The sequence below is a fragment of the Notolabrus celidotus genome, chromosome 5 (assembly GCF_009762535.1).
Source record: "Notolabrus celidotus isolate fNotCel1 chromosome 5, fNotCel1.pri, whole genome shotgun sequence".
NCBI lineage: Eukaryota > Metazoa > Chordata > Actinopteri > Labriformes > Labridae > Notolabrus > Notolabrus celidotus.
This window is the reverse complement of record NC_048276.1, coordinates 21,842,471-21,870,463: the sequence shown is the minus strand read 5'-3', so window position 1 is coordinate 21,870,463 and position 27,993 is coordinate 21,842,471. Positions and strand designations below refer to the sequence as shown.

The window sequence follows — 27,993 nt, the reverse complement described above, 5'->3', positions numbered from 1 at the left end:
AGTCACAGGGGATTGGCCCGACTGTTTGTGATGAAGAGAGTGACTGTGCTGTTTAATTTGCTCATTCCACAGCCCCCAGACTGTCATTTTGCCATAATGAATTACAAATATTCATCCCACCATCATGGCCAATCAAGGGAAATATTGCTGCATGCTTTAATGCTCTGTCAGTTGTTTTTATCTTTCCTTCTTCTGACTTCTCATTTGGTTAGACATAATTCTTTGTTTTTATGGCTGTACAGTGTGTGGGTGTTTTCAGGAAGCAGTTAACTGTAAATATTTCCTCTTCCGAGGGTGTTTTCATGAGAAAGTGGGTTTAAAATTCATGTTGTGCAAAGTCACGCCACTGGAAACCATCTATCAACGTCATTCATGGCATTATATGTTGAAAATAAGCATCTAAAAATTTAAACAGATTCATTTAAATCAAAGTTTCAAAACTTCATACAGCTGATTATTCATTAGAGTGAGAACACAGCAATAGGGGTGGGAATCGAAAACCGGATCTGACTTAGAACTGGTTCCAATTGATCAATTCCATCAGAATTGTACACCTCAAATGTTATCGATTCTTTATAACGATTCATTTCCCAGCACGACGTTGCGTCACGTCACGTTGCAGTACGTTGCATTCCGTCACACACTCTGCGACGTAGAACTCCGAGGTGCAAATACCTCAAATAGGCTGAAACATTTGTCGACTCAGCCTCGAAGCTTGGGGTTCGCGTCGGGCCGAAGTGGAGAAGGGTTCCATGTGAACATGTTCGCGACAGGGAGGCCCCCGCCTACCTCTCCCCTTTCAGAGTCGGGACGCTTTCCCTCAGGCTCGAGGGGCTACGTCCAGACTCTGCAATGACCCCTGGAGGAAAAGAGTTTTCCTCTCCGAGAGGGTCAGTCTAAACCATAGACTGTATAAAATAAAGTGAATCCTCATGAAGTTCTGACTCGCGGTGAGTGCGCGCGCCCGTTTGGCGCGCTCCCGCGCAGATGCAGAGAGCAGAGAGCAGAGACATCCACCCGGTCAGTCTCTGACTTTATTACAGGGCGAAAGTATGGAAAATCACCTACTCTTCCTCTCCCTCACAGTCACAAGGATGCGTTCAGGTACCGAAACATGGTACCGTTTGATTTTACGTGAGTCGGTACTCGGTAGTACCGACGGAATTCGGTCGGTACCTAGAAAAGTACCGAATTCGGTACCCATCCCTAGTCAACAGTCTAGGTTTCCTGTCATTCTTGTGCATGCTTCGTGAATACTTTGAAGTCAAGTGCATTTTTAGTCTTTAAAGACAAATTTCCAGACGCTTTAATTCTTGGATCCATTCTCCACACCACTCAGGTATTCAAATATTCATAGTTTGCTGTTCTTTGGCCTGAATACTAAATCACAGCTGTCATAGCTACTGAGACTTCCACCAGACCAAATACACGTGCAACCGCTTTAAGACTAGCGACCGTAGAGAGGGTAAACAAAGGTAAATCCTGTCTCGTCTTCATTGACTGCTCTCACTCAGCCAGGTTATTTCTTGTCACTGTTGTTGTGTTGTGAGCTTGAAATAGCTGCGCCCTTTATCTCCCCATGGTAAGACTTGGCTTTCAGACTTTACTCCCAAGGATGCTCTTTAAGGTCAAAGGGTGGAGAAAGAGGCTTATCAACCTCTGTGGTCCCTGCCAAGTCTCTGAGGGTCTTTAGCTTGGCCAGCACGAGGGTCAGAGGAGGTTAGCCTGTCAGACCGTCTCCTGGTTTTAGGGTTTATCGCTGTCTGCTGAAACTGCTCCTTACAGCACCCAGCTTAACCTCATGTCTGCCCGGAAGACCTCTGACAAAATACTTCTGGGTATACGGTATCCCTGCTTTGAAATCCATGTACATGTCACTGAGAAACTAATCTCTTGTGGCTACAAACAAGAGCTACAATAGGCGGATGAATTGGTCAAACCAGTGTTGGCTTATTGCAGATATATTTTTAGCAGTGTAAATGTCAGCTGATAAGAAACAGGGAATGGTGGTATACAAACACCGGCTTAGAGCTGAGGCGATTAAGTAACTCTGTCAGCATCATAGACACACCAGAGAGAGCAATGGCAAGCTTATGTTTTTACTGTTCCTGGTGCACTAAAACTGGAGAGCAGATTGTTATATCAGTGATAAACGTTTCCCTGACTTGTATCCATCAAATAACTTCCACTCCAGCAGAAACAGGACCAGGAAGTCTGCTGTGTCTTTGAGTGGGAAGAACTTGTCTAGTTGGTTGCATGCCCACTTTAAACATCACACCTCTGTAAGAAAACAAGCTCATGGAGCAGAGGGGGATGAAATTACAGTGAAAGTGAGCTCTGGTTATCCTCAGAAAAGGACAGAGGTATCAGCAAAAAATAGCTGCATGACATTTCTTATGTTGAACTAAGTTATTAGTGGCAGCTCAGCTGGCAGTCCGCTCACTGTCTTGTGACATTAACATCTCAGATATGTTGGAGATACACTGTTTTTAACCTGAAACTCCTACATTTCATGTGTTTTTTAAAGGTTTTTTAAACCAAACTAACTTTTGAATTAGTTAATTCAGCCCCCCCACTGTGTCCCAATGAAACTGGAAGTACACTGACTTACTTGGTGTTTTTACTTGAGAGATGTATTCTTCCTGGGGGGGGGGGGGGGGGCGGGTAGCACCAGAGTGGCTAACCAAACACTAATAACTCAATGAAAAAGATGCTAGGTATAGCAGTTTCTCTGTGAGCCGTGATCACTGTATCAACTCTCACATTCACTGTGTGAAACAAATGCTCATGGCTCACTGGATCTAAAAGCAGCAACCCACCTTCTGTTTAGGCAGCTAATGTTTCAAGGTCTTTCCTTAAAGCTGAATGTTCATTACGTTAGCCCATAAGCTTATTAGCAGGCTATTAAACTTGCTCTCTGAGATAAGGTAAGACGGTTGCAGAAACTATGCCAACACACACAACTACAAATTGCACCAGGTTAACTTCTGTCAGTTAGGATGAAATAACAGACGGAAGTATTACCCTAATAACACTCCAGGTGAAACTGTGTCATTACTCCTTTTAATGTACACATGGTTATTTTTAAAAATACTTCCCCATGACAGGACTGAGCTGGCCTTTTCTGACTTCCACTATGCTTTTCTTGAACGGTGAGGCAACGTTAACTTTCCTTTTCATTACTCTCCCTTCTGTCCTCACCTACTTAACCTCTCTCTCCCTCTCTCCCCCTCGCACCGTCTCTTAAGCACCACAGCAGCCTCCTCGGAGGGATTGGTTGCCAGGAGACAGGATTCGCTCCCCATTGTATGCCGACAAAGGTGGAGAGGGGGTGGGTGGGTGGCGGGGGTTACAATCAGCAGGACGGGAGAGAATTGGAAGTCTAGAGGACTGGCACCGCACAATCAGGGGTGTGTTAGTGAAGAGGAGGACAGGCAGAGAGAGGAAGAAGAGAGGGGGTGAAGGGAGTGAATGGGAGCAGGGGTATTGGGTGGAGCACGCTGACACCCTAAATTCCTCTTGTTCATTCCCGGTCTCCCAGTAACCATGCCGGGATGTGCTGTGTCAGAGAGTGTGGTGGAAACTGGAGGGAAAGAGACACTCAGGGAGACGCAGGCGGCGGCCATGAATAGTTATGAAGACAGAGTTTTTAATTAGCCAGCATGCCCTCCCTCCATGCAGCTAAGCTCCCCTACTACATGGACACACACAGGTACACACACAAACACACACACCAATTTAAGCAGACAGTGGTCTCCATGAAATTGTGTGTGTGCTGCCCATGCATGGCTGCTTTTACCTACAGTCTATTTTTCATACTTGCCTCGGACTGTAACCATGGTCTCAGTTATCATCCGATTATATTACCTTCAAGCAAGAAGGCCAGTTTACTTTAGCTCTCCTGCCATTACTCTAAATAAAGACTGACGGTCACGCATTATAAGCCAGTCATTATGTGGAGCGCTCTCACCAAAGCAGACTTTGAGCTCAGTGAAGTCATTACTGCTCCGAGTCACATGCTCAAAAGTTCACACAGTGAGTACAGTGTTTGCAGAGAGCTGAAAGTTACTGATTAACCCTGTGAGCTGCTATTTTTAAGCACTGCCGGGGTTTTTTGAGTGATTCACTTCAAGTAGCTAATGGTTATGCTGAAATCCTCCTACAATTTGAGCGTCTTTGTCAATCAACAGTCATCATAGTTGCTACATTTATGGCTTTTTTGGTAAAGGGTTGGGTTTATTTATCATTCTCAATGCAGTGGATAAAGAAGTCATGTTTATTGTTTAAACTGAGTAATGGCGGCCTGCAGAAACACATCATTTTGCTCTTTTTTAGGGTTTTGGTGAACTTTCTTTTGTATTTTCTGGGGTATTTTAACAGATTATGAATATGTGACACTCTGCTCAACTCAACTCAACTTTATTTATAGAGCACCTTTCATACATAAAAACATGCAGCCCAAAGTGCTTCACAGAATAACAGAGAGACAGAAAACAACAGCAATGTTAAAAGTATAAAAGGCAGGATTATAAATGAAATACTTAAAAATAAAATCAATGCAGTAAAATTAATAAAATAAGTAATAGTAGAAAGAAAAGTTAAAAATAAAGTAGCGTTAATAAGATCAGGTGAATATAATAAATACATAGATAAATAAATAATTAAATAAGATAAATATATGTTAAAGCAACGATTCAAATAATAATGGTTAAAATAATAATAAAAATAATAATGCAGTCCAGGGCTAAAAATAAATTACTCCAAATTAAAAGCTAGATTAAAAAGGTAAGTCTTAAGTTTACTTTTAAAAACACCCAGAGAGCTGGACAAAAAGGATGTGTCATTGACTTGTATTGACCAGTCACACATAGATTAATTTAATCTGACAAAGTCTGTGGGGATTAGTTTTCATTTAATTTGCTGATGGCTGACAATCATCGACCACATAATTCTATGATCTCAGTAAATACCAATGTTTGTGTCCTATTATTATTTCTCTTTTTTTATTCAATTTGGCATTTCACCCAACACCAGCCTCGTCTTATTTTTACCAATGACTCAAAACCTTCTACTTTTCTCTGTCACGTGTCGCTATAAGGATGGACATCATCAGGATTGTATTAATACCAGTATTGATACCATACTGCTTATCAATACTAATACTTATCCATTCTCTTATTGATCCTACTTTCCATTATTTGGTGCAAAAAATAAGACATTAACGTTATCTTTCTGTAGTTTTACAGGCCACACAATGTTAAATCTGACATTCTAGCAAGATTGGAGCTGTTTTTTTTCACCTAGTCATTTTAGTGTTTCGTAATTCATGTTAACACAAATCTCATGAGAGAGTTCTCTTTACTGAATTATATAAAGAGTTTCCACAGTATTAAAGCCAGCTCACAAACCTCACATAATAACCAAATATGAAATATGTAATTAGAGATTTCACCATAAAAAGGATGAAGCCTCTAATGACAAACACCCCTCTCTGTGCGGCAAAATGCAATTCTTCCGCTTGTCTTCAAATGTTTTGCTAATATCTATTTCAAGTCTCCTCTCAGTTAAGAGCCCTCCGCCTCTACAGACGGGACTGACGGTGACACACAGGCGCATTTCTCGTGTACATTTTGATTTGAAATGTAGGTGATTGTTCCTAAAATGTACAGGGGGGAGCAAGTTGCAACTTATTTATAAATAAAAATACTTTATTTTAACCAATAATGAAAAGTTCTAGGCTGCAATTAAGTGGCAGGCAGCAGGTGCCTGTGGAAAACCCTGCATGAAGGCAGAATGTTAATATTGAATACCGATAGGAGCACTGTTTATTCATAAGGTTAGCTGTACTTTTGGAACTGACCAATCACATACTGGTACCAAAAAATACTGATAAATTACCCATCCCTTTGTATGCACATCATCCGATTTGAACACGGTCAGAGGTAGTAAAAGTTAACCTCTCCTTATTCAGGTACAAAAGGCAGTACACCTCTGTGTCTCAGTGAGAAGAGGAGCAGGTTATAATGTTAACACCCTCTGGTAGAGCAGTGATTTACCTTACCTCACCGGCAGTCAGCCTACCTCTGTGTGGAGTCCAAGCAGCAACCAAGCAGTCTAAAAATATGAGTCCAATGCGGAAGTGCTAAAAACTGCAGTTCATCGAAGATTTGATTGAGGCTGGCTCAAACCACATGCACACCAATTCAAAGAAGCTGGTCTTTACAGCAGAAATAAACATGTTTACAGCCTGGTACAAAAGACCAGTGTAGTCTGGATAGCTCATTTCTTGATCGGCACACACTGTACGGGGGACGAATTTTTTCCAAACGCAGCAATTTCAAAGATATTGAGATTACTAGTCTTCCAATGAGAGGCACAGCTGACTTGATTGACAGGCGGGAACACTGTAGCTGTTGGCTAGGAGGCTCAAAGCCCGCCTCTTTACGTCACAATCGCTCGACAGCAGCAATATGGCTGCCGCCGACGATTGGCCTCAAAACAGCGCTTCAGAAACAGATGGGTGACGTCACGGATACTACGTCCATATTTTATAAAGTCTATGGTGGAGACCCAATCTCCTCAGTTTCTATCACTCTTCTCTATTTCTATCACATGTTTTTGTGTTTATTTAGAAGTCTACATTTTTGTTGACAGCCTGCAGTTCTGTTGCTGCTACATTGTTGTGCATGTACAGCACAACTAAAGATCACAAAAGCTTCCCCAGCAACAGTCGTCCATCATTTCACTCCAAACTTCTTCGGCCATTTCGGTAGCAATCACTGGACCGTAGTGGGCATGTCAATGATGTTACCATACATGTGTTTGAGAAATCTAATCAGTCCATTAATTCCTGATAAGGCAGATAAGACTCTTATGAACAGTTATTCACAGAGTAATAAGTAATCATTGATATAAAAACATAACATAGGGGCGTAAAGTTATACTAACTTGAGGGTTTGTGTAGCTCAACCACTGTCACACGGTATAATCTTCATCACTTCTTTCACATTTGTTCTTGATGTGTCACTGGTGTTTAGGTTTGACAGGGTTTGGCTGAACTCATAATCTTTATCCCTATTCTTCCTGCTGTGTTTACAGCCCACTCATCTGACTTTTCATTAAAATGATTAAAATGATGGCTTGGAGCTCCATTATAGTGATTTGTATTATGTGGAAAGGATGGCCATCTGGGTGCTTGTAGACCAGGTGTAAAACGTTGTACTGTGAGGTCTTCATTCTGTGAATGTTGATCACCCATAAAATGTAAGCCCTGGGCCATGTAACTGATTGATGCAAGTGAATGTTTTGTTGACAGGTTTATGTTTTCATTTAGTTAATAGCTCCTAAACCGTGTATCAAGTTTTCTGTATAATATTACACCATCAAGACAAAGAGCATTCATATCTAAGTTTAACATCAGACTGCATCACCAGGACTGTGTGTGTGGGTGTATGTGTGTGTGGGGGTGGGTCAGATTTAACTGACAGTAAACGAAATATGAACAAACATCCATCCAGACGTCATCCCACTGAGGTCAAACCTAAGTGACCTCACCTTTACCAGTAAGCTCAGTCCACCTCAGGCCAGTGAGTGAAGCAAGGGCAAAAACATAGACACAGACATCCTCATGACAAGTAACCAAATCTGTCCGCAGTCACGATGCCTCCTACCATTGCAGATCATTTGTTCACATCAAAACATTAATATCTAAGTAGAGGAAATAAACTGGTTGAATAAAAATGACCAATTTTACTTAAGCTAATATCTCAGTGACACTGAATATTAAAACAGTACTGATCAGTGTGTAAATGAATAAAACATTTGTTACTGTTAAGGTAAGCTGCTCTTAAAAACACACACAACTGTAATGAATATAATCATTTAATTCAAACCGAGTCTAGAAAGTGTTTGGATAAAGCAAAAGCAGAATCTGTCACAGTTTTGAGGATTTATTCAACAAAGCATAAACTTTGATCTTCAGGTATAATTGTATTCATATTTACTCTTTAAACTTGGAGTGTCCGGATTTAACAGCTTTATAGATTCCCATCTGATGACTAAACGTGGAACTGACCTTAAGAGTGCACTCATTGTGTTGATGTTCCTCTGTCTGTGCTCTATTGTCACCTGAGACACCTGACAGGCAGGTTCATAAGTAAACCAGTGGAAGAGGTGACATCCTGAAATTGATTTTTTTTTCTGTGTGTGCACTGCAGAATAGAGAGCCTCTGGCTGAGCTGTAATTTAAACAAATGCTGCCTAAAGCCTCTGTGGTCCGTCATTTATTTAACAGGTACATCAGACAGACGGAGAAACCCGTCTCTAAGACAAACCGTTCCAGCTGAATACTTTTTTTTCCCCCCAGAATGCAATTTTTTCTCTCCTTTCAATCCAAACAACTTTGAGAAACAGCCCGGCTTCTTGAAGTGCTTGATGAATTGACACAGCTTTTCGTCTTGCAGATGCCAAGCTGTGTATCCCGTTTTGACATTGATGGACACATATCTCAGTTCTCTCTATATTTCTGCCCATCTCCCGTGCTTCTGCTGGAGGCGGCTGATCGCTCCCATTAAGGGCGCCTGTCAGAATCTGTGGGCTGAAACGACCAGCTTCAGCACCGGAAGCCTGGAAATAAAACTCTGCTTTCGTTTTACAGTCGTATCAAATACATACAGGCTCTGGGCTTCAACAATAGAGGGTGTGACTGAGACTGTCGCTTTTCTAAATGTGTGTGTGTGTGTGTGTGTGTGTGTGTGTGTGTGTGTGTGTGTGTGTGTGTGTGTGTGTGTGTGTGTGTGTGTGTGAGTGTGAGTGTGAGACTCTGTGGTGTCGGTTCACTCAGTTACCTACCACAGCCCAGAGGGGAGTCTGGTAGATATGAAGTGAGACCTCCACTTGTGGATCACAGCCTCTTAGCCCTGAGGACCAGGGTCTAGAAAGTTCCCTTAGAGTCACCTGGTAACATCCACTCAGTTGAAATATTCTAGTTGCAACATGAGGCATCATTTAAGTTGCATATTTGATTTTAGGGTGTGAATTTCAGCATAATTCCAGGAATTTTCAAAGTTGGAAACTTTCCATGGGAATAAACCAGGAATTTACTAAATTTAAGGTTGCCTCTTAATATGGAACTTAAATATATTTGGGGAAAATATATTTTAGCATAATCCTGACTAAAACAACCAGATTTCATGTAAGTACAGTTGACTATCTATGCTATTCCTCAATCACATGCACATAGCACACTGCCTACTGCAGGGCTATTGAGACCACGCCCCTACATGCACATGCACAGAGCCATCCTCAACAAGGCTGAACAGTGACACTGAAGAGGAAGAGTTGGATGTTCAGGAAGTGGACATGGAGGATGTTGATGAGACCCAGGAAGAGCCCATTGCCTGAAAGGGTCTAGCAAAAATGCAGAGGCTAGGCTTGAGAAGCTTGAGGGAAGATGCTTTTTCATTTAACATTTTAAATGGGACTTTGTTGGGATTGCATTTTTGTTAATTTTTAAATGGGTTGGGTCGGGGGATGAGTTAATTCCCATAATTCCCATGAAAAGTTTCCAATTTCGAATATTTCCAAAATTCTCTAGCTTAACTTCTCATGAAGATTTACTGGAAACTTTCCAGAAATGTTCCACCCCTTTGCAGCCCTATGAAGTAGTGACACACTGAGTTAAAGTGGAAGGGAGAGGGGCGCTGGTGGCCTAGTGGTCTAAGCGCCCCACATACAGAGGCTAGAGTCCTCGTCGCAGAGGTCGCTGATTCAACTCCCGACCGCGACCATCTCCTGCATGTCTTCCCCTGCTATCTACTCCCCACATTTGCTGTCTCTCTTCAGCTGTCCTATCAAATAAAGGCAAAAACCCCTCAAAAGACAAATAAAATAAAGTGAAAGGGAGATCTTGCAAAGTACCATATTATTTTTAAATCAATATATTGATATTTGATGCCACGATACAAGAAGCTAAATTCCAACACTCATGACCTCTTGCCTGACAATCTGCATAATTTTTGCCCAGCAGGAATGCATTTTAAAATGTATGAATTACACCATTGACAAGATCTGTCACTGCTCAAAAATCAGGTGACACCACATAAGGTTGAACATTTGTAAAGCACAAATGGTAAGAAGCAGGAGAGAACGGATAACCACCTTGTCTTCCCTAAAGCTCAGTTTGCAGAAGCGTTCAGCCAGTCATAGCACAGCATCCAATACCAGCCTGTGGAAAAAACATTGTAAGCTGGGGATTGTTGAGTGATGTAAAATATAATTTTATTTTTGTTGATCTCTCTTACATGGATAAACAGTCTGAGAGGGGTGCAAAGTTCAGATTGTGAGTTGAATTATTTTACTGTTTTACATGATATTTCTCATATTTGCAAGCACACCAGGCTGAGTTTAGCAAAAGCATGCACTCAGAAATTCCTCTGCATCTACACCCTCCCTCCCCCAACACTCATTCTGCACAGCCTGAATACCAATACTTGCACAAATCAAGGACCAGTATGATTATTAAACATTAAATCACATGCTTTTTATATTGACCTGCAGTATGTGTGTATTGGCAGGTGTTGGAATGTAAAAGGGATAAAAGAATGACAAAAATGCAAATACTAGCTACTTATTTAGGTATCCCCAGAGTGGAAAAAAAAACATGAAAGACTCCTGCTGGCGTCAGATGATATGACAGAGAGATGTGTTTTCTGGATGATGGTGTTCTCTCCCAGAGAACTGATGAGGCTTGGAGAGAATTGGGCCTGATGACAGGAGGAGGAGAGCTTTTTGAAAACGTTTCTTCTGTCATGCTGGATGTCCTTGTCGTTTTCTGCAGTAAAAACAGGCGGAGAAAGTTTCCCACTGTGTGACTAGATCAATGCCCATGATTATGCCAATGTAAGCACTCACATTTCCAACACATGAAATGTATTCTCTGAGATGCCGTCCAAATTTAAGTTGGAAGATATAAAGGCAGTTGAGCTCATACAGAAATATAAGGGTGATTTTTGCTCATCTAAGAGGTCTGCATGGAAGAAGCACACATGATGCACTTTGAACAGTAAGGCAAGGCAAGGCAGCTTTATTTGTATAGCGCATTTCATACACGAGGGCAACTCGGTGTGCTTTACATTAAAAGATTAAAAGCATTGGTAACATTCAGACAAGCATAAAAGAACACAATTAAAACGACAAATATAACAAAACAGAAAAGAAAAGGAAAATTAGAAATATATTAAAAATTACATTAAAATTTGCATTTAAAGTGAGTTAAAATAAGCTAAGATTGGAAGGCTGGGGCAAATAAGAAAGTCTTAATCTTTGATTTAAAAGAGTAGTGTAGTGTAGTCTAGGGATGCATGATATTATCGGCACATTATCGGAATTGGCTTGAAAATTAACTATCGGATATCGGCCAACACGCCGATATCCGCCAATATAATTAAACAATAAATGATGGGCTGCTGCACACATGTTGGGCTCATGTTTTAAGTTAAATTTGAATTTAAGCAGCAGTCTGTAAGGTACATGTAGCTGACTAATTTAGGCACATTTACTGTCAAAGAGTAAACCATTTATTTATTTTGGGTTTAATTGCTGTACAGTTGCACTTTTCACATGTTCCCTGTGAACAGAGGTTAGGTTTACTTACTATGTCAAATGTGAAATCGGCCAAATTTGCTCTGGTTGTGGGTTTATGATTGTCTAAGGGAGAGCATCATCAAAGTTTTAAGTAGGATGTATCTCTTTGGATGAATTTTATTTGAAAGCAATTGACATAAATAGATATGCAGTTTTAAGTATTAAGTATTTTTCTTATTTTGCACAAGAAATGAATATCAAATAGCAAATGTAATAAGAGTATCATCATAATACTGTACGCTAATTCCAATACAGAAGAGAATTGATGATATCTGCAATTAGGTGTGCGGAAAAAAATATCGTTATCTGTAATCGGCGAAATGAGTTGTAAAATATCGGATATCGGCAAAAACCCCAATATCGTGCATCCCTAGTGTAATCTTTGGGAGGCGCATCCTCTCTCTGTCTTTGTGGAAACCTTTAAAGTCGAGGATCCTTTGCAGGAAGACAGAAGCGGTTTACAGTTACAGTGTTGACTCCTGTACAACAATTATCCCTGCACACTCGAGTCAGCTCCATCTGTCTGAACAAGGCGGGTAAATGAGATGCAGATGAACCTGAAGACAGCTCACTTTCATGATGAGCACAAAATTTCCCTTACATGTGTTTGGTGTCATTGGTGCGACGTGATAAGTGTAACACATTTGCAGCGCCTTTTAGCAGCAACATATTGTGGTGGTTTCTCTCTTCTTTTTTTTTTTTAAAAGCCGTTCTCCCCCCGCTCGCTGAGTGGAAGGTGGCAGGCTGTCAGAAGGATTTTAATGTGTCGAGGCAGCATGTGACAACTCCATTCTCTATGGACTGTGTTCCTCGCTGCGGCTTAAATCTCTCACTGAATGGAGAATCTTAACCCAGTTGATGTCACCAGGAATTTATGTTTATTCGTTTCTAAGAATAAATGCTGAAGAATCTGCTCCAGTTTGGTGATGGGCTGCGTTTCCTCTTCATTATTACCACCAATGCTTCAGCAAAGACAGCTCTTTTACTGTCTTTTTTTTTTATCCAGCATGTGATTTACGTCATGTATATTTAAAAGACTCACTTCTAAGACAAGATGTAGCAATATTTATTTTATGAATGACACATTTCTCAAATCACTACATTTGGCAACTGCTCCTGTAAAATCAGTCACTACAACAATTTGCCATCTTTGGTCCTCTGTTGCACATTTTCCACACTTGTACAAATGAACACCATCACTCACCTTTAAAAAAATAGATAAATGGTGAACACGTGTTGCCTTCAGGAGTTATTCATCACAGGGGTTCTCTCATACAGGTTGTTGTGCCTGTGATTGTGTGTTTGTTTAGTCCACCTTCTGTCCCTTTAGGAGCTCCGTGTGCTCTGGCTCAGTGAGCTTTTATCTAAAATCTCAGGATGAACAGAATGTTATAAAAAAGGACTAACTCCTTACAACAGATACAGAAAAAATATGTTTCCTGCCAAAGCGAGAGAGGAAAACAAGATCCAAGTGTATGAAGCACTTAGTAAAACAGATGAAAACGTGATAAGATCTATGTGGTTGAAGTGTTGGACTCATGAATTACTGCTAATTAGAAGTTTGAGTGTCTATGTTTTAATTAAAACTTCTGAGGGTGTCATCATGTCAAGGAGACTAAAATAACTGTAACATTCTTATTTAAATTGTCCCTCTATGTTGTCCTGCTGTATTTATCGATAATGCAGGAAAAGCTTTTCAGATTTCAACAATCTCTGAAACGTCATCACCCCGATTAGTCGACAAAAATGACCGCAGAGTCATCAGTAGTCACGGGCCAAGGCTGTCAAACTCCTTGAATATGCACTGTCTGTGGCAGTGGAGATTGCTTAAGCATACAAATGTGTTGTTGACCTTCATGTAAGATTACACTCTGCACGTTCAGGACACAGTCTAAGACTGATCGAATTGTATTCAAGTTCAATAATTGTAATTTTGTACTCCACTGTAACGGCGAGTCTCGTCATACTTGTTAATCTCTAATCTCCTCTTGTGTGTTGCTGTGCAGGTTTGGCTTCTGGTCTAGAGATCACAACCACGGGGCAGACGTCTATCGAGAAGGCCAGCGGGCAGAGTGTGAAGCTGGACTGTCAGTTCTCTTTGGGAGCTGAAGACTCTGGACCTCTGGACATCGAATGGAGCTTGTTATCCTCCGACAACCAGAAAGAAGACAAAGTGGTACGTCCGGACATTCTTCACAAAACTTTAAGGATGCTGTTTCATTTCAAAGAAAGCATATTAAAGCCCGTTTGGCAGTCATCTTGTCTTTTTATCTAACTTTAATTTAGCACACTCATTTAATCTACATTCAAAGAAGTTGGGCTTTGTTCTTGTCTTTTAGTGCCTAGTTGATGGAATATTTTCCACCATGATCTTCTGTTTGTAGCTTTAGACATTTTTCACAGCCAGACAGTACGTCAAGAACAGGAATTAGGTTAAAAGAAGTTGCTTGTATGTGGGTTTGTTTTCCCTCATCTGTTCAGCTGTGGTGGTGCCTGTGAGGTTGTGCAAGCAATGAAATTAGGGTTGGCAATTTAAGGATCATGCTGAAAATTTGTGTCAATAATGATGCTAAACTTTGGACATTTGTACTTATCAGATCAATAACACTATCACACAAAGAACATAACACAACTTCCTGTTTGGTTGCAAATTTGAGCTTGCATGCTCGGCATTCAAGCATCCTGAGTATGAACCCTTGATGAATCCAGGGTTAGGCCTAATGTCTTTGGCGGCAGCTCAGCTCACAGCCCCTCCTGACAGCCTGTCCAAAGAACAGCGTAGAAGAAACACTGATTATAACATGAACTGTTACTCAGTGTTTAATCAGTTCTGAGAACAAAGTGTCTTACTTGAAAGGGGAGACCTCTGCTGATAATTAAACTCCGGACTGAAATCTCTTCAGCAGTAGACATTGAAGGAAGCCTCACCTTGGATCTGAGATAACTTTGTGGCAGCAGCTTAGCTTACAGCCCCTGCTGACATCCTGGTTCCAAAAAGACGTGCATCAATGCTGTGTTTTGTTTTTGTTTTTTTATATATTTAACTGTTTCATTCCCTGTTTTACTGGTTTTAATAGTTGATCTGTTCATTTTGGAGAGGAAAGTATCTCTACAGATAATTCTACAGATAGAAATGAGCCAACTTTATTTGCGACAGCTCAGCTTTAAGCTGGAGCATGTGAAATATAGTACTTATTATATATACTTATTCCACTAATTTATTTATAAACCTTTGTTGGCCTGTTGAAGCAGCTGTGTATAAGTTGTGTCTTAAGTTAGGGTGCAAAGTTCACACTTAACCATACTTCGAAAAAACAAGTTTGTAACCTAATTTGTGTCATTGTTTGGTTGCACCATATAGACGTATTAGTCATCCTAACTAGTAGAGTATTAAGTCCAAACTAACCGAGATATTGCCACAGAAATGATAATTTCACTCCATTTCGCCAGTCAGTGAAAATATTTTTTGTAGGGATGCACCAAAATGACCAATCTTGTCTGAAACTGTAAACCGAAAATGAGGAAACAAAGGCCGAAAACCAAAACACCAAAATAAATTATTCTGCCAATTATTAGTACCATTGCATTTATGGCTATGACTGTGTACTAGGAATGTCAACAACTAATCAACTACTGATTAATTGATTGTTAAGAACTTACTCAAACACATTTTTTTGTTTCAATTTGGAAACAAACATCATGTGGTCTTATATTTCGAATGTGAATCAGCTGACTAAAGGTGTTGCACACAGCAGAGACGCTCAGCTGGGGGCTGCGGCTGAGTGACAGATCTCCACGTGCGTTTTTTTTTTCTCCGCCTGCGGACTGATTATGACCCGGTTGCGCTCCCGGCTGCATCCCTACTGTGTACTAACCTCAGTAAAATCAAGGCAAGCGGGTTCTCCGCATCTATCTCAGGCCTGGATCATTTGTCGTGCGCGCTGCTTTATTCCCACATCCAAGTAATGATCTTTAGAGAGCGTAGAGCTGGCTTCTATAGCTGTTAGTTATTGTCAGGAAACTCTTTAAACTTGTGCATTACCCAGTTATGTGTGGTGATAAATGTTGATATTGATAAATAGTAAGATGGCAGTTATGACCACACTATGAACCATATCATGCAGTCGTAGGAGAGTTAACATGAATTAGCACCTGTGCAAGGTGAGTATATTCTCGAGTTGTTTCAATGTAACACAGGAAGTTTTTAGTAAAGAAGACAAATGTAATTAGAGCCACATGCACCTCTAGTGAGCAATGGTTCCCGGTACGCCTCTCACAGTCACACAGTGGGAGGGATGGGAGCTCTCTTTATTGCAGCCAGTCTTTTTTTCTTTTTCCAGCATGGCCCTCAGCCATGGAAAGAGAGGGCTGCACAGCTCTACAGGATCTCCTCAGTCCCTCGGGCGATTCTCAACCACAGAGACAGACTCTTGCTACAGATAATTCCAGTGGTGTGGTCCTCCCCCATGGTTCTCCACTCTCCCACCTCCCACCTGTCACAAAGACTTCCCATCCCTCTGCTTCTCTCTCTTTTTCTCACTGTGTCCCGTGGCTTTACTGTTTTTGTGGCCAAATGTTAGAAATAGGTCACAGGCCCATCATTAGTCTTCTCTATCTCTCTGTCCTTTGTGACCGCTGAGCCAACCAGCTCCTCTTACCCAAGCTGACCCACACCAATTACCTTTGTCTTTTCCTCTCTCTTTACTACTTTGATTCACTCTGAATCTGATGCACTGTCCTAGTGAAGAAAAGGAAGATTCAATAGGTTTGTAGTCCTGATATATGAGTAGTTCTGAAAAACATTTTTTATTATTGAGTTCTTTGAAGTTTCTTAGTTTTCTACCACTAAGCGTTAGTATCAAGAGCCACACATCAAAAAAAAAAGAACAAGGGGAAGAAGAATTTTTATTTTTCATTGTATGAATAAGATCAGAGTGTTGAGAATCAAGTCAAACTATAAACAACTCTCTCTGCTTCTGCCAGGTATAGAAATAATAAATAAGGAGGTGGGAGATTTTTTTACATTTGAAAGGTTAAATCAATATGCCAAGAATAAATTCAACATATTGAGAAAAAAGTTGATACTTTGAGAAATAGTGAAGTGTAGGTAATAAAATGAGCTGCTGAGAATGAAGGCATAAGGTGCATCAGGAAAAGATAAAATGCCATGCATGAAGTCAGATATTTGAGGAAAAAGTCAAAATGTCAAGAAGAATCAGAATTTCATGAATAAGGTTGAAATGTCACAAAAAAGTCAAATGTCAACCTTAAAGTAAGAGTACCAAGCACGAGAAGTATTATTCAGAGGAGAAACAATTCCAATTCTTTTTTCTTCCAAGAAAAAAGTCCTGATGTTGAGATTTAGTCAAAAAGTTCACATGTTCGTGTTAGATTTTTTGTATATTTTTTGAATACCTGAAACTTCCATTTTTAAATCAACATTTTATCTTCAATGCAGCATAATACGTCTTTCCCTCTACCTCTTTTTCAACCTTAGTCCAGGACCTTAAACTCTTCCATATCTCAGTGATGCTCAGTAATAACAGATCAGAGAGTGGGTGGTTTCCCGGAGGCTCTCTCTCCTCTTACTCGTATGAATGCAGCTGTAGAAATATATCACACATGCCTGTGTGTATCTGCTTTAAGAGGTTGTCCATTACATACTATTTTGCTGAGGTCCATCTGCACACCCATGAATATTACCAAACCTTTATGGTAATTTAAACAGGCCAGGCTTCTCTCTCTGAACATATTTGTTCTCCTTGACCTATCACATTTAGCCACTACACACACACGCGCACGTTCACATTGTACAGCCTCCAACTAGAATTCTTTGTAATTAGCTGCATGTTAATTCCAAAGGGCTGCTTTAATATATGTGACAGAGTTAAATGGGATTAGGCCGATCTGCCAGGACCAGCGCTACGAGGTCAGGCAGGGAAATGAGAAAGGAGGCTAAACTTTATAGCCAGAGGCTCTGAGGCGCTCAGAAAGCATGGGAGAGACCTCTGCTCACACTGAAAATCCTGGCCGCTAAAGGAGCAACCAAGATGGGGATCAGTCCACAGGGTCATATGACAAGGAACCTGAAGCCCTGTTTGTGCAGGCAGAGAGATGAGTTGCGCGGTGTACATGGCAGGAGCAAGAGAGTATTGTCCCTTTATAGTAAAACAAGATACATCATATAGAAGTGTATGAATACATGCATCTGAAATACAGCACATAACCCCACATGCTTGTGGTTATAAAGAAACAAACAGGTTTTTCTCTTGCATACATGCTCTTGCACCTGTGTACAGTGGTAATATTATGAGTAAAGCAACACGTTTTCACATGCAGGATCCTTTTCAGCAGTACACTTGAACAAAGAAAGCTACATAGCAGCTCTTTAATACAAAACATGCAAGACACAATTCTCCAGTACTTCTAAGATATCAGATGCATCTATGTGAGGGAAAAATGGCTACCTTTTAAAATGTGACAAGGCCAGTTCTTAAAATCTGACATAGCATAGATTCACATTTCAACATAATGAAGATGCACAATCCAAGGTTTCTTTACAAAGGCTGTTTAGACAAGTGTTGCAAATGCAGCTCATAAAATAAAAGCTTGCCATTCTTCCACAATAACTCCAGCAGCTACACCTCAAAGGGAAGGTGTCTAAAGTTTACTATATACTTAGTAAATTATTCCAAACATATGTTACACACATATTTAGAATATCATAACAAACAAGAAGGGTAGCAGAAATTATAGCCTGTCCCTGTAAAATGTCTGTAACCCTTTTTATAACAGCGTCCCATAAAGCCATAATACCAAAGACTGTATAAAATATGGACGTAGTATCCGTGACGTCACCCATCTGTTTCTGAAGCGCTGTTTTGAGGCCAATCGTTGGTGGCAGCCATATTGCTGCTGTCGAGCGATTGTGACATAAAGAGGCAGAGTTTGAGCCTCCTAGCCAACAGCTACAGTGTTCCCACAGGCAGCTGTGCCTCTCATTGGAAGACTCGTAATCTCAATATCTTCGAAATTGCCATGTTAGCAAAAAAAATTCACCCCCCGCACAGTGTGTGCTGATTGAGAAATGAGCTTTTCAGACTACACTTGTCTTTTGTACCAGGCTGCAAACATGTTTATTTCTGCTGTAAAGATTGTCTTTTTCCCCCATTCATGTGTATGTGAGAGATGAACTGCAGCTTTTAACACTTCTTCATTGGACCCATATTTCTAGACCGGAGGTTGCCGCTTGCATAATGCTGGCATCCTGTGTGATTTTACACTGTTAGCATCTCAAGCATCTTGATGTTTTGCTATGCAGACAGCACAACCTTCCAATACACACATACTCAGACATGCACTAACCCATAGACCGTATAAGACATGGACGTTGTCTCTGTGATGTCACCCATTGGTTTCTGAAGCAGAGTTTTGAAGCATGACAATGGTGGAAGCCTTGTTGGAAATGGTGGCTCAACTTTACATCAATTTAAACCAAGCGGCAACCTCCGGTCCCATAATTTGAAACCCATGTGTTATGAAATGCAGTTCATTGAGCGTCAGCTTGAGGCTGGCTGCAGAAACACTGGAAACCACATACACACCAATTGAAAACAGACGATCATTGCAGCAATAATAAACATGTTTACCTGGTTCAAAAAATGGCTTTAGTCTGAGTAGCTAATTTCTCTATCAGCACACACTGTACTAAGGTGAATTTTTTTATAAGCCGACAGTTCAGAAGATATTAAGATTAGGAGTTTTGCCCATTTAAGGACTTGACTGACTTGACTGACAGGCGGGAACACTGTAGCTGTTGGCTAGGAGGCTCAAAGCCCGCCCCTTTACCTCACACTAGCTCGACAGAAGTTAGGTTGAGTTCATCATTTCCAATATGGCCCCGCCAACAATTGGCTTCAAAACAGCGCTTCAGAAACAGATAGGGGACGTCACGGATACTTGGTCCATTATTTATACAGTCTATGATTTAAACCCAGACTGAGAGGTGGAGCTGAAGTGGACTTCTCGCATCCTGATATTTCAGCCCTGCCCCTTATTATGCACATTTATGCTTAACTCTTAAACTGGATCCAATTAAAACAGATTTGTTTAAGATAAATAAATTCCCCCTCATACAGTGACTACGAATGCAGAAATGAGCTACGAACCCATAACCACTATTTGTAAACAGGTTTAATTCTGTGGTAAAAACAGACATTTTAATATCCGCTTTTGCACCCAGCCCCAAGTGGACACTACAGGAACTGACGTTTTTTTTTTGCTTTTCTGCATTGGCTTCTTAATTTAACACTGTAGGTTCCCATGCAGTACTCACAAAATGCTTCTGCACAATCCTACAGGCTGCTACATTTAAAATGATGCAACTTTGGCTCTATTCTGCCTCGGTTACTAGCTCTGATACATCTCATCGGCGAAAAAACTTCACCCTACCATTATGCCTCTGTGCTTTTTACAATTCCATGTTTAGAATACACAATTCATCCTTACTTTAGAGATTTAATTAATGCTTAAAAAAAATCATACATTCCGTCTGCGTTTCCTTTGCATTGATGTAATCAGCTGTAACACCACAGCATACTGATAATCCATTCAGTATATCTGCTGGGGAATATGGCCTCCTTCATCTGACACGTATCCAGGATATACCAACAAGGCCTGTTTGAGGGTGCTGAAGCATAGCTAATGCATGTCCCTTTGTTGGTATCCAATGAGAGATGCCAGTCATGCCTACAGTAATTCATTTGCATTTGGCTCTCACTGCCTGGCTACAGGAGGCTGAAAGGAGGGTGTGCCCTCAGTGTTAACCACCTCTGTGAGAACAATGAGAAAAACAATTATAGAAGTAAATGTGACTGAAAAGGGAAAACTCAAAGCCTGTCTATGATATAAAGTGTTCCCTTTGTCCTTGAACGCAGCAGCAGAGGCTTTTGTTCACTGAAGATAATGCAGCAGGAATGTGTGCATGTTGACAAAGTGATGGGGGGATTGAGAGGTAAAGCCATGACACTGTTTGATGAAAGTGTAATGTTTGTTTGTATCTATGTTGATCTTGGGTGCTTATTTCCACATATTGGTGCATTCTCTATTTTGAAGGACACTTGATCCACTTTGAGGTGTTTTTTCCTGCTTTCACTGAGCGTTTCCTCTTAAAGCATACGGCGGTGTTTCAGGTTGAAAGCCTCAGTGGGAGCATAGGATTGTCGCTGCTCCCCCAGCGCTGCAGGTTGTTTAGAGTACACAGGTATCGCCGCACTCTGCTTTGCATCTCAAATAATCGGCAGCTCTTCTTTTCCCTCCCTGAGTATCACATGACAATGACCTCATCTGTGCTCGTTCCTGCTTATTTAACCTCCTGTGCACCATCCATCGACAGAGGAACAGCAGGGCCAGGTGGAGATTGTATCATTGAATGTCCTACCTGTTATGAAACGCAGACAGCGGTGGTGCTCGTCCGTCCTTTCCAGCCCCAGCCGGCTTGTCTAGTCATTTGCCCTTTTCATTTTCATTCCCCCGGCTCTTTATGGGATTTTTTTTTCATTGGATCATGAATCTCAAGGTTATTGTGCAGTTTGGATTTTTTTTCTTTCCCAGCTAGAGGTGTGCATGTGTGTAAGCACTCCCATCTGTGCTCCTGTGAAGTGGTGGAGCCCTAGTGCGAGTTCTTGTCTGGCTGAGCTTGGGGCAATTTAATTTCCTCTCCTGCATGGTCTGATCTCACATACCGCTGTTATTGCTGCTGATGTTTCGGATCCCCCGCTGAAGTTAGAAGTTTCCCCTCCCCTGAGAGCCACAAGGAATTTTAACTGCATTACCTGTTTATGTGACTAATATGTACAAGATGAACACTGCGCCCATTACAGCACACTCCAGGAACTAGTCTTGAAGCTGAAAGTGGGGCAGAAAGGCAACTTAGTGAACTGTTTCCCTTTTGTTTTGCTCCTCTCATTCTTCCTTTGAGTGCTCTGTCTCCTCTGATGGGTTCATTATTCTCCCTCTCCCCCTGCAATGTTTAGTCTTTCCCTCTCTCCTCCCCCTCACTACCCCAGGGTATTACTGTGTGCACGCCTGGTGATGATCGTGGCACAGAAAAGCCTGTTGATAAAAGTCTCAGGAGGAAATGCAGAAGAATACGGCAGTGTCTCTGAAAGAGAATGAGAACTCTTTTCATTGTTTGCTTTTCTTTTACCCTCCTTTATCTTCTCCTTGTGATTTTTTTCCCCCTCCACCATCACCCCAACTACAAGCAGTAAGGTTTCTCTTTGCCTCCACCTGGCCTTTATTTCCAGGCATTTCCTCGGTACTTTCAAGACCCAGACTGTGTGTAACATGTGTGTGTGTGTGTGTGTGTGTGCTGGGGAAGTGGTTGGACAGAATTGGGGGCTCTTTGTTGACACAGCAGGTGTTGATTTAGCTCCACAGTAGAGGCTTTGTTTGTTCCACCTTCTTTCCTCTTAAGCACAGAAAAGGGCAGAGCTGCACTGGCTGCCACGCTGAAGGGCACTGCAGAGATAAAAGAGTGGGGGCTTTCTCCCTCCATATATTTTGGTTGGTTCAGTGAGCATGGCCTTTGCTTTCACAAAGCTCACAACTGTCATTTCAAGGCCTTTTTGTTTTGATTTGTTTTATAGAAGGACTTTTATTTTTACAAGCAGTTATGTCATTCCCACTAAAATGAACTTCTTATGCATCTTCCTCCACCTCTTCTGTAATTCCAGGTGATCATCTACTCAGGTGACAGGGCCTATGTGGACTACTACCTCCCCATGAAGGGTCGAGTCCACTTCAACTCAGCCGACCCCAAGAACGGAGACGCCTCCATCAACTTAATGGCGCTGCAGTCGTCGGACTCAGGCACCTACCAGTGTAAGGTGAAGAAGGCTCCGGGTATCCGCAGCAGGAAGATGCTGCTGATCGTCATGGGTGAGTGCAACAAACTACTGAACACGCTCTGGTGTTCAGCTAGTACTCTTATTTCCCCTCGCAGGCTAAATTGTCTCTCTGGGCACAGTGAAAATGCAGGAAATTACACGCCCTTTGCCCTCCTTGGCTGTTTTGATGTAATCCCTTCTAAAACGGAGCGTGTAACCTTCCTAGAGGCTGTGCAGCAAAGCCCCCGTTGTGATACAATTCTGCATTCACCCTAGATGCTCTGTGATTGTCGAACACAATAATCCTGTTTTTTTTTTTTTGTCCACACTGGATATAGTGGTCATTATTTCGTATTAGTCATGATGACGGAAAAAATATTGAACTGCTACTTTTATTTAATTTCACCTCCTGGCCTTAAACATAAGAACTCTGCAATATAAATTGTCCTTCAGTGTCGTCAAAGGAATTCTAACGTTTTTACATGAATGATTTAAAATGATATATAACCCTAGCATCAGCACAGAAGGCTAAAAGGTTTATAAGTAAATAAATCATCATATGTGTCAAAAGCCTTAAAAACAAAGGAAACATTTCCTTCCAAAAAGTCGTTCTTAACCTAGAGAAGTAAAATGATTATATTCCGAAACATCCCAAAGTTATTTTTAAATGAATTTTTTTTCCAGTTTTAGAGATTTCTTATTTATATGATTGTACTTTAGTGTCATGTGCAGTTAAAGCACAGCTCCTACATTAGTTTTCTGATGTTGCTTCTTGAACTTACATCCCTCAATTCTATAAAGCTGACAAGTTATGTAAGTTTCGAAGTTAGGATTCAGATTTTAGGGTTTAATTTAGATCAATTTAAACAGGATTAACCAGAGTGGGGTCTCTAGCGGCCAGATCGCAGCTCACCCCTGCTGCCACATGAGCAACAATGTCATCGACAAACGTGTCTGGGGATGATGTAGAAGATGTAAGTCTAAGCTCTGAACTTCAAAGATAATGAAGGCTTTGGCTGTAATAGTTTTTATATTAGATCAGTTTGAACAGGATTATTCACAAAGCACATGTAAAGAGATGATGGCGTTACTGTAATTGAACTTTGAAAATGACAATATAAGAGTTAATATACTTTATTCTTCTGCTGTATTGATAAGCACTTTAGAAAGTACAGCCAAAGATGATTGTCGTCATGTTTGTTTAAATAGTGGACAAACCTCAGCTGTGGTGCACTCAGCTGGCTTTTTATTGCACAGGGTGAGATGGGTGACACATCAGAATTGTAAAAGTCACATGATTCACTCCCTCGGCAAACACACTCTCACATACACACATTGGCCTTGCTGATCGGTCAACTGACTAAATGATGTCGAAAGTGAATCGCCTCCCGAAACCCGGCTGGTATTTGCATACGGGAAAAACAACCCACATGTGCTGCAGTAGTCTGAGCTGTGTCTAAGCTGCTGCATACTGTGCTGTTATTGTAGCGCTCTTATCAGAAGAATTTCTCCCCTGTAATGATAGGGCAGGTTTCAGAAAATGGCTTCCACTCTTGTTGACACGATATCATGTGGTTAAAGTGGCTGCACTGCACCGACCAGCTCAACCAGAAACGCATGAAGCACAAAGGAAAACAAACAAGTTTCTCAGTGACTGTGTTGCTGAACCATGAAGCCGCTCTGTGATAAAACAAGAGATATATGGATGGAGATTATCTTAACTCTGGCTGTGAATACAGCTGACCTGAGACCCTGTGACAGAGCCCTCTGGGAGGCTGTTTTACATAAGAATTGATTTGAGCAGAAGCAACAGGAAACAGTGAATCTCATCATAGATACATATTGTTTGAACATTTACCGTCATCTGCATCTCCTTGCAGCAGCTCCACATTCCTCAGGAGTGAGAAAGAAAGCAGAGCTGCTGATTTATCGGTCTTTTACATGCTCTTTGCTAAAGTTCCCATGAAATCAAGGCAGATGTTATCACACACCTTGAATGATTGTCTTCCTATGGAAGAAAGGGTTGCTATTCTTAATGTGACATGGAGAAGGCTTGCACAATATCCGAAAAATATGCGCCGTACGATTACTTTGAGATCAAATCCTGTTTGCTTCTTGATTCCATAGTGGATCCAAAAATATTATTTCACTACTTAATAAGCTTCAATTAATGTGAGGGTAGCCGAAGGCAAGGTTTGGCTTCATTTCACTGCTTTAAAGAAGTATTTACGTAGCACCTGTATCCCCTGCCTTGATCTAATGATAAAACTGTATCCATGCTGAGCGTTCAAGCATTGCTTATTTACCTAAAACTAATTTTACTTATTGATATAAAGACAGACTTTTGTGCTGTGTTAACTGTAAATCACCTGTTTCCTCATGATAGGATATTCTATTGATTCTTTGGACAATGTTATGATATTTTCTAGTATAACAAAGTCTTCCACCTTAAAGTTTCAATTCAGTTACATTCAAGAGCTAAATTGATTTCAGACAATATTGTGTATGTTTAAGGTCTGTTTTGACATTTTCATTGTTCAGTTTTTTGCCTTATTTACATGTTCAAATGTGAGGAAGTAAGTAAATTTTATTTAGTATAGCACCTTTCATAGAATAAAATCAAAAAGTGCTTCACAGGAAAAATATTCAAATTAAAATGAAATCAAAAAACAGTAAAAAGAAATCAAAACAGTAAAAGAAGCAGACGATAGCATAATTAGAACACTAGTCTGTAAATAGTCTGTTTAAATAAATTTGTCTTTTAAGAGTTTTTTAAAAGTGACAACAGAGACAGCTGAACGAATATTTGCAGGAAGAGCGTCCCACAATGTTGGTGACACCACTTCAAACGCACGGTCACCTTTTGTTCTTAGACGAGCTCGAGGGACAACCAGCAAGCCCTGGTCAGAAGACCTGAGTGACCTACTGGTGAGGTAGGGGTGGAGCAGGTCAGCGATATATTCAGGAGCCTGACCACACAGAGCTCTATACAAAAAAACAAGAACCTTAAAATGAATCCTAAATTTAACTGGAAGCCAATGTAGGGAAGATAGAATCGGAGTGATGTGGGTTGTCTGGAATGCAAATTCATCATCTAACATTAACGCCCCTGATTACCTTTAAACTCTGAACAACAATATGTCTCAACATCTTGAGTGTGTCTGTAGAGAAAGCGACTCATTCTGTGTTTGTCTACTCACATTTAATCTTCCCTTTGACTTGATCGTACAGCCTTGGTATGCAAGTTTCACCAAAGAGCTGTCTTGATGTGATGGAATGTTTTAGCTCTTAGTATGGTGTAGCTCTCAGAAACCGTCATCTTTGACAACACTGTCAGGCTGCATGATTTGCAGATGAGAGAGAAAACAGATGTTTTTTCTCATTGCTCGTTCGGGGTTGTGGTTCAGCTTTTGTGGAAAACTACTGCTCAGAGAAGTTGAGGAGGCAGCAGCAAAGAGGTCAGGCGCTCTAAGGCAGGATCTGTGAAACAGATGAGTGGTGAATTTCAAAATGTATGCATATCTAATAGATGATGACCGACTCTCCGCTTTAAACTAATTTGATTGGATTTTTGTTCAGCTGATTAATGGATCAATCCAGATTGATGGATTGTTACACCCTTAGCGCTTACTGAGATTTATTATATAGCCCTACTTTAAAAAGTACAATGAAGTTAGACCAGCAACAATGAATGTTGTGTTTGTGTTTGTTTGCTCCCATTCAATGCTTTTGGCAATGCTTCTTAGCTTCTTGTTTTACTAAAGGTACGCTATGTGCAGTATTGATAATGGTCTGTCAACTATTTTCTGGGCTTCTTGTTGATCAAGGTCAAAACTTGACTTAACTAGTCCTTCTCATTTCAATATTTAAAAAAAAAGTACATCAGTCCTTTAACTTTAAACTACAAAATGTTTAAAAAATGTAGCATGATCTGAGTATACATACAACAATGTCATTGCTCATTGTTTGTCATTAAACCAGTCGCGGCCCAAGGTCCCTTTTAATTATGGCCTCAAGCTTCCATCTTAAAATGTGTTATTTATAGCACAGATATTAATCATATCCTGAATCATCTGTACATTTGCAGTTTCTTTCACAAACAAAACCAAAGTCAACCCAGAAACGTCTCAAAAAGCTTCATATGGACTACTTGTATAAAGCCAAAGCACTGGGTATTCTGTAAGAATATAATTAGGAGGAAACACAAGAACTCTTAAAGCTGACAGGTTTCTTAAATTAATGTTTTTATCATGATGTGAAAATGTTCTTGATGAACACTAAAAGTTCAGAAGACACAAAAGAGGACACAATACAAGATCAAAATTATGAAATTGTACAGAAAAGGCAAAACTTGGTGCATAAAAATAGTTCAGACTACAGAACAAGAATTATTTAGTTCTTAAAAGGTTGTCTGCTGGTCAGAAAAGTCTTAAAAACAACATGAAATAGAAGTGTGATGAAATCCAGATCGTGATCCTGCCATTTTTCTCCCACATTGCCCGACACTAATGAAAAACATTTTCACAAGTGCATTAAACAAATAATCTCCCATCATAGTTTGTTAAAAATGTTTATTTCTGTCACTGTTGAGTCGTATCTTTAGTTCTGAAATTAGTCGTAAAGGTCTTGGACTCCATGTATAAGATTTCTGTTGTGTTTTGTAATCTTTTTAAATTTGAATTCAGTTCCTGCATCAGCTGACAGACTATCTGTGGATGTACTTAGCAACAACTTAGAGTGTATGAGTGTGTGTGTTCATGAGAAAGAGAGCGCTGGAGGCTACAGGAGCTGACAGACTGCTAGCTATTGACCCCAGGGGCAGCGGTGTTCTTAGCAGAGAAACGTTGACAAGGAGAGGCGAGGACATGTTGCCTGCTCTGCATTTTACCTTCAGGTTGATCTTGTCACAAGGTGGATAGTCTCCTGAACAGGGGGAGACATGCATGCTTATGTGTGCACAAGGATAAACACACCTTAATTTATACACATGGGTGTTGCTGTGGCCTGTCACAAACACTGCCTCGTGCAGGTATACACACTCGCTGACCCCTGCAGTGTACGTGTCGTCCAGGCGCTCTAGCATCCCTTGTTGTGTATTCTTCTCTTGTTGCTTCAGGACGTTGAAGCTAACAGAGGGCGAGTCTCAACCTGCAGTAATGCTTCTCTCGTCAGCAGCTCTCATAACTGTTATGGACTGGATCCCACCTGTACCAGTTGCAAAAGGTGTAATGTCATTTCAGTTGAAGGTTACACGATGAACCTGATATGAAATAGTGTGATGGTCATAAAGGCAACAACAGGAGTGCTGGTTGAGACTGGTTTTGGGCCACTATAGTTAAGGCACCAAAGCAGTGTCTTCCTGCTTCCTGCTGCTGCTGTGATGGAAAATGACGACACCGCTATGCTTTTGAATATCACACATTGACTTTTTATGAAATGGACAATAGGCCTTTACTGTATT

At 40.8% G+C, this 27,993-nt stretch overlaps 1 protein-coding gene across 2 annotated transcripts in view; it reads left to right on the top strand.

Moving 5' to 3' along the window:
• Positions 1–27,993, top strand: part of cxadr (CXADR Ig-like cell adhesion molecule) — a 72,620-nt gene that overhangs the window by 30,137 nt on the left and 14,490 nt on the right. Inside the window, exons 2-4 of one of the 2 annotated variants that reach the window (XM_034683375.1) lie at positions 3,542–3,712; positions 13,650–13,819; positions 22,380–22,584. In XM_034683375.1, coding sequence (XP_034539266.1) covers positions 3,676–3,712; positions 13,650–13,819; positions 22,380–22,584 — 412 coding nt within the window. In that variant the 5' untranslated portion in view covers positions 3,542–3,675. The remainder of the gene's footprint in view (positions 1–3,541; positions 3,713–13,649; positions 13,820–22,379; positions 22,585–27,993) is intronic. The other variant, XM_034683374.1, reaches the window with a different exon arrangement.